The following is a 17,031-nucleotide window of genomic DNA, read 5'->3' as shown; positions in this document are numbered from 1 at the left end:
AAAAAAAAAAAAAAAAAAAAAAAAAAAAAAAAAAAAATATACCGTCGAATTGAATACCTCCTTCTTTTGGGAAGTCGGTCAATAAAAAAGAGAAATGAACGCAACTGACAAGGGTAGAATTGAATCAACACTTAAATACATAGAGGATAAAGAAAGAAAAAACATTCAATATATAAAAACAGGATACTACTCAAAAAAATTTTAACAACTTTTCTTTGTTGACAGATCCCTTTGAAATATTTATAAAAACACATGCAAAACGAATTTAATTACATTTAATAGGGTAATTAGGCAACAGTCGTGGCAACCGGAAGGAGGGTGGCGTCTGCAAGGACGTGTTGAACATCTGTTGTCTGGTAATAAAGGCCACTGGAAAGCACAAGGCCACCTTCACGGACTGTTTAAAAATATTTTTACAATATCACAAGTCTGTTTTAAACAAGTAAGAGACAACTCTATATCTTATCTTAATCTTAATAATATTATAAATGCGAAAGTTTAGATGGTTGGATGTTTGTTAGAGTTTATAGCCCAAACGGCTGAACGGATCTGGGTCAAATTTGGAGTAGATGTAGAGGATAGTGTGGAAGAACACATAGGCTACTTACTTTTCTTTTTTTATGAATTCCACGAGGATGGATTCACGGGCGAAAGCTAGTTTAAATATAATAATGTGCAATTTAATAATCGAACAACTCTACGACAAACATTTAGCAACTATTTTCAGTGACATTTCAGTTAATTATAATTCATCATTCTTAATAGAACGTCATTCGATCTAATGTCTATTGCCTTCGTCATTAGAAACGACCTTTATAAACATGCAATTATGTTACACACAACTAAATACCAACTTAAGATGGAGTGACAACTACATATTCTTTCGTAAACTTAAGCATACATCTACACAAGTATTACGTAATGTTCTGCTAACTTTTTAAATGTCAAATATTGACCTGCGACATGGTGACGTAGCCACCTGTCTTCATACTTAAACAAAAGATGTAACAATTTGTACTTTAACACATTAGTTTAAGAGCCATTTTTGTCTGAATACGATATACGATTTATAAACTTGTAACTATTATAATGAGGAGAATGGATAGAATTGTAATCTGAACTTATATGTGCTTAATGCGTCAAGTACAAAGTAACTTATTAACTTTAATAATGTTCTATTGAAGTGTGAATACTACCAGTACTCTGTTATATTAGAAGTTAATGTTGCCAAATTATATACTGCTACTGTGACAATTTATTTAAATATTTGCACCTAAGTTATAGTTTATCGAAGTCCAATTAACCTTATAAAAGTTAGTACTTACTGAATCGTTTAGAAGGCGATCTATCTAATTTTTAATTGCACTCTTACGAATTGATTAATGTCCACGGATCGTTTTTAAAGATCGATTATTAGACTCTATCGTAATATGTTATACCGCTATTCGTTGTGTGACAAGTTTCACGACACTTGTACATCGTCGCCACTTGATATCCTTGACAAAAGCGAAGAATTTTCGAATGTATAATGTAAAGTTATTTATTACATACATATGTATAAATATTTAAATACCTTTGATTATCTAAGAAAAATATGATTCAAATAGTGATCAGGGATTTTTATTTAATAACCAAATTAAATTTGTCGAATTGTAAGAAAATAAAAATAAAGTTATCGTAAATGAAGTGGAAGGTAAAATTTAACGATCGACCTTCACTTTTGTACATAAAATGCTTTTCTGCAACCAAACAAGTTTCACTTTTATCACGTATCAAGTACATTTGGGCGGTCGCGTGTTGCGATGTAATTATATTGTCAAAAATGATCCCAAATCGGATATTTATTTAAAAATAATTGAAAGACTTTGACCATACACGTAAAACGGAAATGTTGAGTCGATGATCACCGATTAATAGAGTTCATTGTAGACTTTAGTATTACTGCTACTACTTTTAAACAATTAAAATAATTGTAACTAGCGATATTAATTTCAAAACTCCACTAGAGATCTCGTAAGGAACGCCCGCGAATATTCCAATCCTTCTAATGACATTGACAGCTGTCAGTTAGAGATGTGACGTTTATGCTAATAATCTAGTGTTGCACCAATTCTACAGACCTGTACTAATTTTCTTCTTAACACTACTAATATTAACGTTACTGCCGCACTCAGATTCAAACGGTACTAAGCCTGCACTAAGGTGTCTTACTTAGGGACCATTTAACTACAGTGCCTGCTATACTAATGACTCTAAAATATTGTTCTTGTACTTCACAGTAGTCTCACTAAATTGTTGCTTTAGATATCATATCTCAAGTTTCTGCAATCGACGCATAAAAACCGGCATATTTTTGTCACTTTGCCGCTGACAGGTGGCGCTGGTTGCGACACGTAGCTTGCAACATTCGGTGCGTGAAGCGGTCACCAGATCGTATTAAGGACACGGTTGTATAATTTCGCGGCTTACGTCGCTTCGACAGACAAATTATTTCGATATTTATTATGGTTGATTTAGTCTTGGTATGAAGGAAAATGTCAAAAATACTGAAAAAAAATGTTCCTTAACAAAAATGAAGTTTGGACAAACTTTATGTTATCTAAATAAGTAAAGGACCCATTCGATTGATATACAATTTGAAATGTCTTGACTAATTGTCTGTTGACCTTGTGTGTAATAATTACCGTGCGACCTTACATATCAGATATTTAAAAACCAATTAGAAATGTTGTCAAGACTGATTTATGCTCGCACTTCTTTTGATAAGCTCTTCTAATGTGAAAACTAACAATTGAACTTTGAACTATAACCGAGAACCCCAAGGCTTTATTGTTAAATGCAAATTAGAGAATTAAAGATTGCAGCAAGTAAACGATGATAATTTTAATAAAAAAAAAATATTTTACTATTGTAATTTATGTTAATTTTGAAAATTCAAAATGTTGTGCTCATTTTCCCCCACGTTTGTATAAGAGTAAAAACGATCCAATTTATTACTTCAAAATGATATTATCTTTACAGTAGATTTTATTAAAGTAGAGAAATATCAATTTCATTTAAATATACAAAGTTAGAATTATTAAAACGCACCAAATATCTGCCAAACTACTAAAACCACGCGTGAAGTGGAAAAATAAATCACATCCATAAAGGCGAATATGCTTTAGTTGAGACTCGCCGATCGCATTATAAATGAAGCTTCTTGATTTGAAAAGATTACTCGTGAAAAATAATTTTAAATGAAGGTGACCCGCGCTGGATTCAATCTGGCTAAAGCCGTCCCTTGGACAGCCATTGTCACTTAGGATCAACGCCCCTGATGATTTATGATATCGATTTTTTTCTTATCTTTTGAAATTCGGTCATTATTAATAAAGAAACAGCCGCAAAAAATCTATACACTTTGGGACTTCAATCAATATAAGTACCACAACTAAATAGAATTAAAAAAGTTATTAAAATTAGATTTAGACGCCACTTTATTGATAATTTATAAATGTTATTTAATTTATCTTTAAAAAAGTTTTAAATGGCGCCCTCCAATAACTCGTTCTTCCAAAATTAAATTGATAATCGAAACAAAATATTTCTGACATTGTTTCGACGTTGAGGTCAAACAGTAAAGTGTCTAGATGAGATATTTTCCGGACAATTTGCGGTGCGGTAACACTACCATTGTTGTTCATCGGTCACGAGCGAGATCAATGGGTCAGACATTAACTGCCGGTAAAAATACAATACAAACAAACGTTTTGACTATTATTTCGCTTATGTTAAAACGGACTCTGTGAAAGAAGGGAGTGGATTCAGATATGATGGCTAATAGAAATGTATGGAAGATCGGCACATACTGAGCCGACCCTACGTAGGGATAAAGGCAAGTTGATGATTTCGCTTAATTCTGGCTGTAGATTTTGAATTTATTGGCAGGTTTCCACGCTAATTGTAACCATCAGTTAGTGTTTTCGTAAAACGCGATTCCCAACTACGTAACGCGAGTTTTGATACGTTAAATCTTTGTGTTGTATATTATTATTTGTGGTTCAACCTAACTCTAATGATTCACTAGTTAACAATGAAATAAATAGAAACTTTAGCTACCCAGCATAAGAGACGTTAAGTATTCCTTAGTATAGATATAACGTGGTAAATCTTCTTTAAAAGTCGAAAGATTAGTATTTTTGTATGTATGGAAATAACTCAAATACTACTAGGCCGATTTCAAAAACACTTACACTATTAAAAAGCTACGTTATCAGTGAATAACATAGAGTACATTTTTAATTTTTACGCGGACGAGGTCGCGAGCAACAGCTAGTCTATATTAAGAGACTCCCTTTGTGGCCAATTGACGAATCTATGTAATGAGCGGTCTAGATTATGTATGAACAGTATTATGAACAAGGTTATGGATACAATTTAACAATGATTATCATGTTCTTGCGAACGTCCAACTTATGTTTTCAATAGAAATCATGTTAACGATGTATGTTGCCAATATTAAATATAGTGTTGTTCAGGTCAACTCTTTGTCGTATGTTCCCACGTCGTTAATGCAGTCGGAAACTGTTACAAAAACGTAACAGTAGACAATGGAAACTAAGGGATATATGACATTAACATCGAATTGTTAATTTACAACTAATATAATGTACTCGTAATTTACTAGGGCCTGTCCCACCGGCTGATAGATGCTCAGATAGCTTAAAAATGACGTCGCTGTCAGATAAAGTAACAAAATCCGATATTTCCATCACATATTTTACACGTTAGAGTGTTATCAGACAATTTACAATTTGGTGGGACAGGCCCTAAAGATAATAAAAAGTAGTTTATAAGTTACTGTTAGTAGTTCGTGAAACAGAAAATGTAATTTCCAAATTCCATTGATAGTACAAACGTGTCATTTAAGTGCTGGTTATTTTTTGTTTGCTTATCTGGCAGTTTTGAAAGATTAGCGTGGTATGGACATGTTATGCGACGAAATGATGGGGACATAAACCAGAAAGTGCTAAGATTGAATGTGGATGGCTACAAAGGAAGAGGAAGACCGAAGAAAGTATGGATGGATTGTGTGAAAGAGGATATGCTTAAGAAAGGAGTGGATTCAGATATGACGGCTGATAGAGATGTATGGAAGAGGAGCACATACTGTGCCGACCCTCCATAAGGGATAAGGGCAAGTTGATGATGATCTGGCAGTTTTGACTTCAAATGTCCGTCTTGACCGTTCACGGAAAATTTTAAAGTTTTTTTAAATAGTCCCTGTCGTAATAAGAATATCAGTTAGCTATTAAAATGTTAATCTATGTTTTAAATAACCTTTGAAGATGAATTTTGCAATATATTTAAATTAGTTGATTGACGGCATCTGACCGAAGTTCGCCTTAGCTCCTCTTTGGACTAATTTAAATGCTTTATGCCAGATTTATTGTCTTGAATATTTTTTAATCTCGTAAAGAATTTTAAAATTAAAATAATTCCAATACGATAAACAAAGTTTTTATTTAAGAAAAAGGCATAAAATTAAGATTTTTAGCTAATGATATCACATCAGGTAATGGTAAAAAGAGCATTGGAATTTATAACAAGAAATTGTCTCCGGTTTTTATTTGAAATGTAAAAATCAAATAAGTTTTATTATTGACAACCCTATTCCGTCTAAATCGTGCAGATAACCTGAGATAGAGAAATCACATATAAAGTAACTATTAGATAATTTTTAATTATCGGTATTGTCTTTGATAGCATGACATAACTGGGGATTGGTTTCTCCTATGCGTTGTAATTTTGTTTGTATCTATTACGGTATGATTGTGAACTCAGGCGTGAACATTGCTAACGGCGGCGCAGGCGCAGGCGGCTCGACGACCTCGTGATTGATGTGTAGAAAGTTTCCAAGTGATTGGGCGTTACATTCTGCTATTACTACTTCATTGGTTTGTTGTTGCTTCGATTAGTTCGATACGCTTATGGGCTTGACAGCTACGGCTTTGTTATTCCCTTTAGCTAGTGTGTTATTAGTTGTGATCCAGAAAATTGAATCCTATCTGCTCGTTGACGAATTCATGTGTAGCTTATTAAGTTTTAATGTTAAACTACGTTATCTTTGTTAAGCTTATGTGTTCTTCCAGACTATCCTCTACGTCTATGTTAAATTTCATCGAAATCCGTTCAGTCATTTAGGCTACAAACTCTAACAAACATTCATCTATCCTTTCGCATTTGTAATATTTGTATTTGTATGATTTGGCAATACAAATGTTTTGTGTATCTTTCATTTGCTTTAAGTAAAACATATTTGTTACTTAGGATAAGGAACTAACAGTATTACATTTTTATTTATAGATCAGGTTTATGAGTGGTGTTATGAAGTGTTTATTAGACATTTTACCTTGTAAAGTTTGTCCTTTTGATACCACACATCTTCCTCTTCCTCCACTTGGGTAGCGAAAGCCTGTGTGAGGTCGTCGCGTGAACGCGATAAGATTCGACGTCGTGACACCATCTCCCCACCCGACGCCGCGTCAAACGGGCCCAGGCTGGAACAAAAACTACACTTAGTAAGTTATAATTAGCTGTTCCCCTCGACTTCAACCACGTGAACTCAGCGATAACGTAGCTATTTTATGGTGAAAGAATTTTTGGAATCGGCTCAGTAGTTTTTGAGTTACTGCAATACATACTAAAATCTAAAAATACTAATCTTTCCTCTTTATAATATTAATATAGATAAAACAGAATCACTACTACTGTTTGGGGAAGTATGCTAATCTAATACCGATCTTCAAAATCAGTTCTGCTGTTTGGGCTACAGAATTTCGCAAAGGAATGGTCAAACAGGGATTCAAAATAACATTAATTTAATGAATCAGATTAGATATTAAATCATACAAGTTTATTACTGTTGCAATTATTGATAATAAGAAGTAACAATAGTTTTGTCCAAGTAAGAAGCAAGAATAATAAATCCCGCTCATTATTCCGCGATAGAATTCAGTGACATTTCATAACGATGAATTCATTAAAAACGTATTCTAGATCATTTTGAATTGTCATATTATGTAAATCTACTTCCTTGTATTTTAAATATCAAACTTAATATTATGTATAACGTTTAGAATCTTTAGAGTCATCATTTAATTCAGTTCCATCAAATTTATTGGCATCATATTGTACATGTTAAAATTAATATACGAAATTACGATTGATGAATTACAATTAAAAATTTTTCAAAAATAACACCTGAAAACTAGAAACTATTAGAAATACAAATAACCAGTGTAACCATTAAGACAACAGAGTGGGTTGCGTCTTTTATATCAACGGCAACAAAGCAATAGTTAGCACCGCTTCCTTCCGAGACTTAACAATGTGTGGCATTGGATTCGGCATTGGGGATCGCGGTCCGTATCTAACAATCGCCTCCGACGTCCTCCCATTCATCTGATACATTGCGTCGTTTGTTTACGTCTTAGATGCCCGCTGTTCTAGCAACCATTAGGCATTTGACAGACGTGATAGTTGCACCAACTATCAAATATTTAACACCAAAAAAAATAATATGGATGGATTGTGTGAAAGAGGACATGCTTGAGAAGGGAGTGGATTCAGGTCATATCTGACAGAAATGTATGAAAGATCAGTACATACTGTGCCAAACCCTCCGTATGGGCAAGAGCAAGATGACGAACACTGTCTTTAAACGATGCATGTGGGTTACTGCAATGGTATTTTTGCAAAGCATACAATATTAGAGTTGCTAATTGCTTTACTGATACTCAGGTCCTAACATTAGTCATCGACTAAAGCAACTGAAAATCGGTTGCCAAAAATGTTCAGTAAACTCTAGATATACGTATGTTCAATGGAGGTAATTGTAAATGCTTGTACCCGGCTGTCTGTTCCAGTAACAGTAGCTGCGTTTGCAAAGCGCCTTATAGCGAAGCGTGTTGTCGAAGAAAGTGTTATGTCGATAGCATCTTTGGCGCATTTGCTTGTATCTGCTTGTTTTCTAACGCTCGCCTTAGTAGGCCGTATTGTGCTGTCACTTGTCTATTCAGGGCGTTTATTATAGGCTTTCAGGAAGTAGATCGTTTTCTGATATATTAGGAGTATTTTAATAGTTCGGCGGTCTTTTGAACCTTACTTTTGGTATTCCGATCGGACGTAAATACAACTTAACCATAAGAATACATTAGTTAGTAAAAACGTACTTCATTTGTTTTCAATAATAATTGTCTAGTAAATAGTAAAGAATCAGTTTGATATTTTTATTCAATGACATAAAAGCAATTACTCTTTCGTGATTGAAAAATATTACCTACAAGTACAAGCCGTGGATAGCAACATTCGTTTGTATTTAAAATGATTATTTATGGATGACATTTCCTTTTTAATAATTATTAAAAGAGATTTCTTTTAATTAATCATACAAGATTTACAGACGGATGTGGTTAAAAGTTCATTTTAAAAAAGCCTCTGGAAACAAAAACGAATTGATTAATAATGAACAATCGATCTTCGACTTTCGTTGTTAATTTAATTTTGATCTATAACAAGCGTTACGTTTGTGTATGTTACCGTAAAATTGTTAAATAGAGTTAATAAAAATATGCCAAAGCATTTCTTTTCAGGGACATTTTTTAATATTAACCGATATCATTAGTGAAATTTGAAACTAACAATATTTTACTTTACAGCGATACTCATATAAGGAAAGAAATTCTGACTATCGTGTTTACAAACTTTTGTAAAGACAATGCATTCGTGTTTCAATATGTTGCGTGCAATTCAAGAAAATTAATTATAAACGCGTGTTCTTTCAATCATATGGCAGAATTATTTTACATCTAATTTGATTAAACCAACCATTATGTTTACATTTCCTACGTTATATTATAAAAAGAACAAGTATAGTAATAGTAATAGTACAGCAATAGTAATAGTAATAGTAATAAATGAAAGTCATAAGATAGATAATCTCCAATTCTGTTTCAATAAAGAAACCTCTTCGTTGTTTGAAAATAGTAAGACATTAGTTGCCACATTACAGAGTAGCATCAGTGTGCAGTAGACTAACATTGTGACGCAGCGGTTTGTTATAAAAATAGAGCAAAGAACGGACACCGCGCACGTGTACCCACTTATTAACTTACTCTTTGATTACCTCGTAGTTATAGGGCCTCTCGGATGCCGTAAATGTAAATTCCAAAGCGAACGTATCGAGAAAGCTATGTTTTAATGATACTATGTAATGTGTAGGAACTAAGGAATCAGATTAAAATATTAATTATTATTATTATTAGATTTTTAGACAAAGTCGCTAGGAAAATATCCTAGTTAAAAAATCTAGTAAAAAACATAGCTTACGTTACTCAGAGGTAATGTAGTTTTCTCATGATAAAATAATTTTTGATGTTCGTCTTGTATCTATTGCATTATGTTGTTACAAAGATTTTTTTATTTTTGATTTCCACTTAATGACATTAAATGTAGATTAAAAGTCCATATTCGAATTAAAAAAAACCGTTACAAGCCAATTGGAATGGTAATTATCGAAATAGATTTCCTAAAATAAAACAATAATTTCTGTAATTTTCATTTCTGTAATTAAAAAAGCATTTAATTTATCTTGAAATTTAAATAAAAATGTAACATATGCAATTAATCTTTAAAATGATAGCTCGCAATTGCATTATATCATCGTGGTGGCGGGTCTTTGGCCTCGGTACAGTTATGCTCAGATGACGTCACAGGCGAGGGACCTGTTTACAAGGGACCCGCGACGCTGACCTATATCGACAGGTGGCGCGTGTGTTTAACCACACATCGATATCGATATTAAAATCGATATAATTTAAATAGACAGGTTTATCTAATTAAAACTATCAGATTTAATAATTAGGTTAACATTAACATTTCTGAATTATTTCAAAGCTAAATTAATACCGTAAGATTAACTATTACTGAGATATTTAGAGCGAAATTGAAAAAAAAAATCTTCATCAAGATTATCAAATAATAAGGTCAGTAACAATGAAACAGCAAAGGTTTTGAATGGAAAATACGTTCATAGATTTGTAACTGATAAACAAAACACAAACTCAGTTATTAGGAATCAAAATATAACCTTTAATTAACTTCAATCATGTAACATCTTTATCAATACAAACACAACTTAACCGCAGTCACACCTTTAGATCGCTCACACACCTTGGACTAAACTATCGCACGACTGATAACATTCTGAGCTTATATGGAGGTGGGCACACTACTCGATTATTACTTGTGCAACTTAACAGTTGAATCGGTTGTAAAACAAACGACGATCGCACAACAGTTTAGTTAATAGTGTGGGCCCGCTCTTACCGATGATACATTGACCTAGTGTAACAATTACGTGTACAGTCATTGTGCGCAAAAACGGTTCCAACCCGGCCGACCCGTTAGTCAAGCTAGTTATTACGGGAGAGGCTAGCGGAGCAGAGCCTTTTTCTTTTCTTATCGTGCCTCTATCTCGATACTTCAATTACGACGTAGGATAAAATTACGTCATTTTATTGTAGTATCTCATCGATCAAATGGTATACTGCTTTTTTAATTACAACTGTATTGTTTGCATCTATTTACCCGACTAATTTATATATTTTCATTCTGTTTGCTCCTTTTGTTCTAATAATTTGCTTAATCTATACTAGTATTATACAGAGGTAAGATTTGTATTTTTATATTTTTGTATGTATCGGAATAACTGAAAAACTACTTAACCGATTTTAAAAAATCTTTCACCATTAAAGAGCTACGTAATTAGTAAGTAACATACGAAGTTTTTTCATTTTTTTTTATTCCGCGAAGACGAAGTTGCGAGCATCAACTAGTATGCAACAAAATCAATTCGAGAAACGTGTATCGAAAATATTAAATAAATACAGTTACATGGCGTCAAGTAAGTTTGTTACAACACACACAATTTCAGTAAAAATTGACCGAAAACATTCTTTACAACTACTTTCCAAGTCAAATTACAACGTGCTCGCGATCCTAATTGTATTCATCTATTGTAGCGCCGAAAGAATGTAGACTTTACATACAGAATACTTTTAAAATGCAAATTCAGTTGATCTCCCTCAGTACATAAGGCTCATAATTCTCTGCATGAGTTCTCAAAAGCGAGGTTCTTTTCGATGATTGGTCGCGTTCCATTTTTAAATATGCTTTTGTTAAGCAAAAGGCATTTTCGCAATGCGTTAAAAATTCTACGACTAAAATAGAATATGACACCTTTAGTTAATACGAAGTTAAGGTCACGGTCAATTTATGAACTTTGAACTATAAAGAAGACGTGATTTAGTTTTTACAATGTATTGATCCAAAAACATGAAAAAGGTTTTTTGGTATATTAATAAAAAAAATAATATAACATTATACATTAAAAAAAAAACTCCATAACTGTTTAATCGAAGGTGAAATATAAAAAAGGGTTCATGGAATATTTAAGAAACATTTAGAACCTAACGTCAATTGTGTGTAGGCGCATGAAAATTGTCCTTAGCTTGAAATCAGGTCAAAGACAATGCGTAAAACACAACCAGTTACCTTCACGTATTATACAGTAAATAGGTAAAAATAAATAACTAAAAAAATAATGAAAAGCAGAGACTATAACGTAAGATCTTAGTGACAGTAACAAAAAACTAGGTTCGTATTGTTTAACGATAAAACCTAAACAAATGCAATCGCAGTACGTTACCATAACGATTAGCTACTAGCTTTTGCCAGCGATTTCATCTGCGAGGAAAAAAAGAACTTACTAAGTAGTCGCTGTTTTCTTTCAGATTATGGAAAATGTCATTAACCCAAACTTTCGCGTTTATAATATTAGTATGTAGTAACCATTTTAAATTAACCAACAAGAAACGTATTTGAATAATATTTTATATGTTTCGTTTTGTTCAAAACATAATAAGGTAACCCACACACAAGATTTCCAGCCTACAAACTTCCGAGATAGAAACCAAATTTAGAGAACACGTAATATCTAAGCTATGCTGTGTAGAAAGTTAATCAAGCGACGGTATTGATAGCTCTGTTGCGAAAATTAACATAGTTATAGCTTACCTTATGCGATTTCAGCACGTGCAGATAAAACGCTTTTATGAATAATATTGTCGGGTGTTAAAAAACACAACATATTTTTATGAGGATTAAAATTAGCGAATCGAGGAAATAAGTCTTTATTGTGTAAAGAAGTTCAAGGAAATTTGTCATTTTAGATTTAAATATAAAAATGTAAATAAGAATAGATACAGCTATGTGAATATGTATAAAGCTTAATTTCGTTTGATTCGTGATTACCTAATATGGCAACATTGCATATTAAACTTATCACATAAAATGACTTGTAAACCGTAGTGTTATTCACAATTTCATAAATATATTACACATATAAATCTGTTACTGGGTCAGATATGAGAGCTATAGAAAGTTTGGCGAAATAAATTTTGACAGTAAGTGTAGCTGGTAGAAATAACATACTTGTAAACTTGTAAAGATTTGTCTCTACCATTACACGCATAAAGTCCAATGAGACTTCAATCTATACAAATTTCATAAAAAAATTGTGTTTTTATGTATATTGAGATAACTCCAAAACTACAGTACCGATTTCAAATTCTCACATAATTAAAAAGCTATGTTTTCACTGAGTAACATAGGCTATATCTTTTATTATTTTTAATTTCACGCAGACGAAGTCGCAGCAGCTAGTAATATAAAATTAATTTACGTAATAGTATTCAATCTATAGTACATTTTTAAAGTTCATACTTAGATTTAATATTAGACCTAATCCTGTAGTCTAGTAGAGTTTTAATCTGTATTCAATGCACTATTTATAACACATCTATTGAAGACTTGTGCTTAAATAGTGTGTGGGTTTTCATATAATGCAATAATCCTAAATACATTTGGGTCGCTTCTGAAAGCTGCAGTGCACTTTCACCGCTTACTGAAGCTTAAAAGCTGACTGAACGTTTGCATAACATGGCGGATGATATAACCTAAACTACCGACTAAGTACTAAACCTAGTACTTAGTCGGTAGTTTAGGTATATTGTGGCAGTTTCTCGTTTCAATATGATTTTTTTAATCCGTTACTTATCTATGCGCATAAATATCTGATAAAATGAAAGAAGATCTCATTTAACACGAAAGCAATTATATTTATATTCTAAATTAATTTAAATATAATTTCGCGATCCAGAATAGGAAAAATTAACATTCAAACTTTGATCTTTTAGTGTCAGTTCCGTGATCTAAAATGACGCAATTTTTATTAACGAAACTGATATTTGATCTTATTTATAATATTCAACTTGTGTTGATGAATTTGATGTAATCAATACTTATAAATCATACTATCTATACGATTATAATAAAGCGTAAACACACACTTCTTTTTTGCCTAAGATGTCAGCAATTATAGCATATTTTTGAATAATTATTTTTTTAATTAAAAGCCCTACACTAACGTCTCGCTTTAGGATATATATTTTCACGTCATTAAACTTGGGGCTAAATATTTTGGTTAAAAACCCTAATGTGAAAAAGTTGCTGCCAACATCAAGGAAGCAAGATTGCTAAGGTTTGTCATGTCATGACATTTTGACATTTGCTATTGATAATTTGACAAATGTTTAAATGAAATTTTTATAATTTCATGCGGATGAAGCTGCTCTGGAACAGCTAGTGATATTATAAATGTGAAAGTTTAGATGGATGGATGTTTGCAAGAGTTTGTAGTCTAAACTACTGAACGGATCTCAATGAAATTTGGCATACATGTAGAGGATAATCCGAAATAATACGTAGGCTACTTGGTTTTGTTTTTTTAATACCACGTGGATGGAGTCGCGGCCGAAAGCTAGTTAAAATATAATTTAATCTCTCCTATATCCTACATCCTTCTATATTGTCAGTTGGCACGTATAGGATACGAGTCCTCTTGTGCCAAGTCTAGCATGGATTACTCTTTTAATAACAATATTAAATTTCGAACTTTCTGACAATATCTACTTTGATATCTCTCGTAATTTATTTGTTTTAAATTAAGTAATAACGTTTTAGAGAACTATATTGTACTAGCACGAAAATTTCATCAGAACAATGCAATTTATAAAATATGTAATGTTTCTTTTATTGCACCGAGTTGCGTTCCATCATTCACTCCCACAATAGCGCGACCTTTAATTTACGTAACATCGTGTGGGTACAGCGAGTGCAGTATGAACGCAACGTACGCTTTGCAAATATCGAATTATCTTCTCATTAACGGTTAAGACTTAATCATTATACATATTATAGTTATGATTAAAATTAAAACAGATCACGAAACTGCTTTTTGTTATCGTAAAACTGCGTAAAATTTACGGTCTTATGTGAGCTAAGAGTTCGGATTTATCTATATCTATACTATTATTATAAAGCGTAAACACACAATACTTCTTGGCGTAGGATGTCAGCAATCACAGTATATTTGTAAATAATTATTTAATTAATAAAAAGCCCTACTCTCACAATACGCTTTAGGCTATATATTTTCACGCCATTAAACTTAGGGGATAAATAAATTGGAAAAAACCTTCATCTTGGAAAGGGACCATAAAGTGCAAGCTGCCAACATTAAGGAAGCAAGGTTATTGTTGTAACGATAATTGTTACCCAATGTCAAAGACCTTTGTTGTCATTTGAATATTGATGTATAACGAAAAATAACATTTTTATAGTTTCACGCGGATGAAGCAGTACGGAAACAGCTAGTATAGTAATATAAGACAATCACACGTTTTTGTATTATGTGTTTAGGATCAAACCAAAGCGGTTTCTAATCTATGATCGTGGCGTATAAACCCGCTCGTCTACTGCAATTGCTAACTCTAGTCACGTGTTCTGATTGCTAGACAATGTGTTGATAAAACGGGGCCTGATGTTTTTTAGCAGCCAGACGGTCAATGATATTATCCAACTAAAACGTCTTGATCCGCTAACAAGCTTATCACTTTCTTGTAAAGAATGTATCATTCTTGTAATACTTCGCAGTACTTAAATATGAGGTCGTTTGAAACAAGTTATAACGGACACTTTTGTTTTAATTTTTTTATGAAACTTCATTTGGGAAGTGACAACCCTGGATAATTCTACACAAGTGAATACTTTCTGTTGGATATTTACTTTATATCCCTATCACGGATAAGATACTTTTGTTGCCCCAAAAATCCATCGTAAATCTAATTTAAGTATCCATTTTATAGTATTTAACAAAAGATATTATGAATCATGCATATGTAGTTTATAGTCTACCGTTAGAAACGACTCCCACATACAAATCTTATTTTAAGTCTAATAAAAATGTTTGGAGGCTCAGAGAGTGGTAGTATAAGATATTTATGGCATTTACGAGTATAATATATAACTAAATATAGTAAATGCCAAAGTTTAGATAGATAGATCTCGATTGAATTTGACATAAAGTATTATCTGGACGATCACATACTACTTACATTATTTTTTTTTATTCCACGCATATGAATCACAGGCTAAAGCTATCTTGTATAAAATACATAAATATATACTTTTTTAATTACCTAATCAAATGAAACGAACCATAGTAAAAATTTTATACAAAACTTCGATTAGCTTCGATTCCGAAGCGCAGTTATGCTGCAGCGAAGCTCTTGGGTGTAAAGTCGTTACAGAATATAGTTTCGCAGTGTAATGAGGCGACCTGTGAACCGCTACCCGGTTATTCATGCGTTGCCTTATCAGCCGTTAGCATCGGCTGACATCTCGCGGTTTGCGAACTTTATGACGGATACCTGAGGACGGAAACTTTTATCTTGGACATTTATATGTATAAGCTTGTGCCTTGTTTTATGTCTTCTCAGGTTAATTTTTATAGCTGTTCGAATTTATATATTTTACCAGCGAAGGTAAGTTCTTCTTGGGTATTCTCACTCTTGTTCCACTTAAATTTATTAAATGGCCACTTACGTGAGTCCTTAGTGTACTATTTTCGTGTCAATTATAGGCAAGAATATTACGAAATTAGGCGAAATATCGGTGGTTATAGAACATGGGTAGAAAATTAGTGATGTTTTAAGGAATCAAAATAACGTCAGCGTAAATGATACCAAACCATAACAAGCTAGTTTAAATGGCTAAAAACATTTAAAATACCCAACCTTATACAGGAAATGAAAATATTCATAAATTAAGGTAAAATACTTCATACCAAGTACACATTACATAAAAAACTAGACAAATTTTCCTGCACACAATTCTTTATTATGGTATTTTTTCTACGTTTGTCCGTTACATCACTATCAGAGACCATTAATCAACAACTTGTCATAAAGTTTCACGACTGCAGAAATGCCTAACCTATCGCAATCCTGGCCTAGTGAAATCTACGTAATGCTAGTAAACTACCGTTAAAAAATACTACTTAGTTTTATAGTTTTAGTTGTTTATAGGGTGTCTGGTGAGATAGTAACAGTCGACAATCGGATATTTGTCTATTATATAGTAAGAAAATTAATATTAAAAATAAATGTAATTTACTATACAGTAGATTTAACAGAAAGTTGAATATATGCGCAATGCATGATATTTAACGACCAGAAATTGTGCGTGCTTTTAGGGAAATTTGGTTATATAGGGCCTGTCCCACCACTGGCTGATAGAAGCTCAGATAGCTTAAAAATGACGTCACTATCACATAAGAGACCAAAATCCGATATTTCCATCACATGTTTTACACAGATTGTTATCAGACAATTTACAATTTGGTGGGACAGGCCCTAAATCTAATTTTATTACATCTTAACGTAAATCGAGTATAGAGTATTCTTTAGAATCGTATCTCACCAATCATCCTGTATATGTTTAAACAAAACATTAATTATTTTTTTCTATCAGCAAACAAGTACTCAAAATACAATACAACGCGAAAAAATAGACTAACGGTAACAT

At 32.5% G+C, this 17,031-nt stretch overlaps 1 protein-coding gene across 4 annotated transcripts in view; it reads right to left on the bottom strand.

Moving 5' to 3' along the window:
- Positions 1-17,031, bottom strand: part of LOC106099288 — a 121,077-nt gene that overhangs the window by 50,965 nt on the left and 53,081 nt on the right. For all 4 annotated transcript variants that reach the window (XR_001225369.1, XM_013277789.1, XM_013277791.1 and 1 more), the window contains one exon: positions 6,395-6,542. Coding sequence is in view for 3 of the 4 variants with exons in the window: in XM_013277789.1 (XP_013133243.1) it covers positions 6,395-6,542 (148 nt within the window). In the remaining variant the exon portion in view is untranslated. The remainder of the gene's footprint in view (positions 1-6,394; positions 6,543-17,031) is intronic.

The sequence above is a fragment of the Papilio polytes genome, unplaced genomic scaffold (assembly GCF_000836215.1).
Source record: "Papilio polytes unplaced genomic scaffold, Ppol_1.0 DF824135.1, whole genome shotgun sequence".
Classification (NCBI taxonomy): domain Eukaryota; kingdom Metazoa; phylum Arthropoda; class Insecta; order Lepidoptera; family Papilionidae; genus Papilio; species Papilio polytes.
The sequence above is the reverse complement of the archived record's forward strand: the minus strand, read 5'-3'. Positions and strand labels throughout refer to the sequence as shown.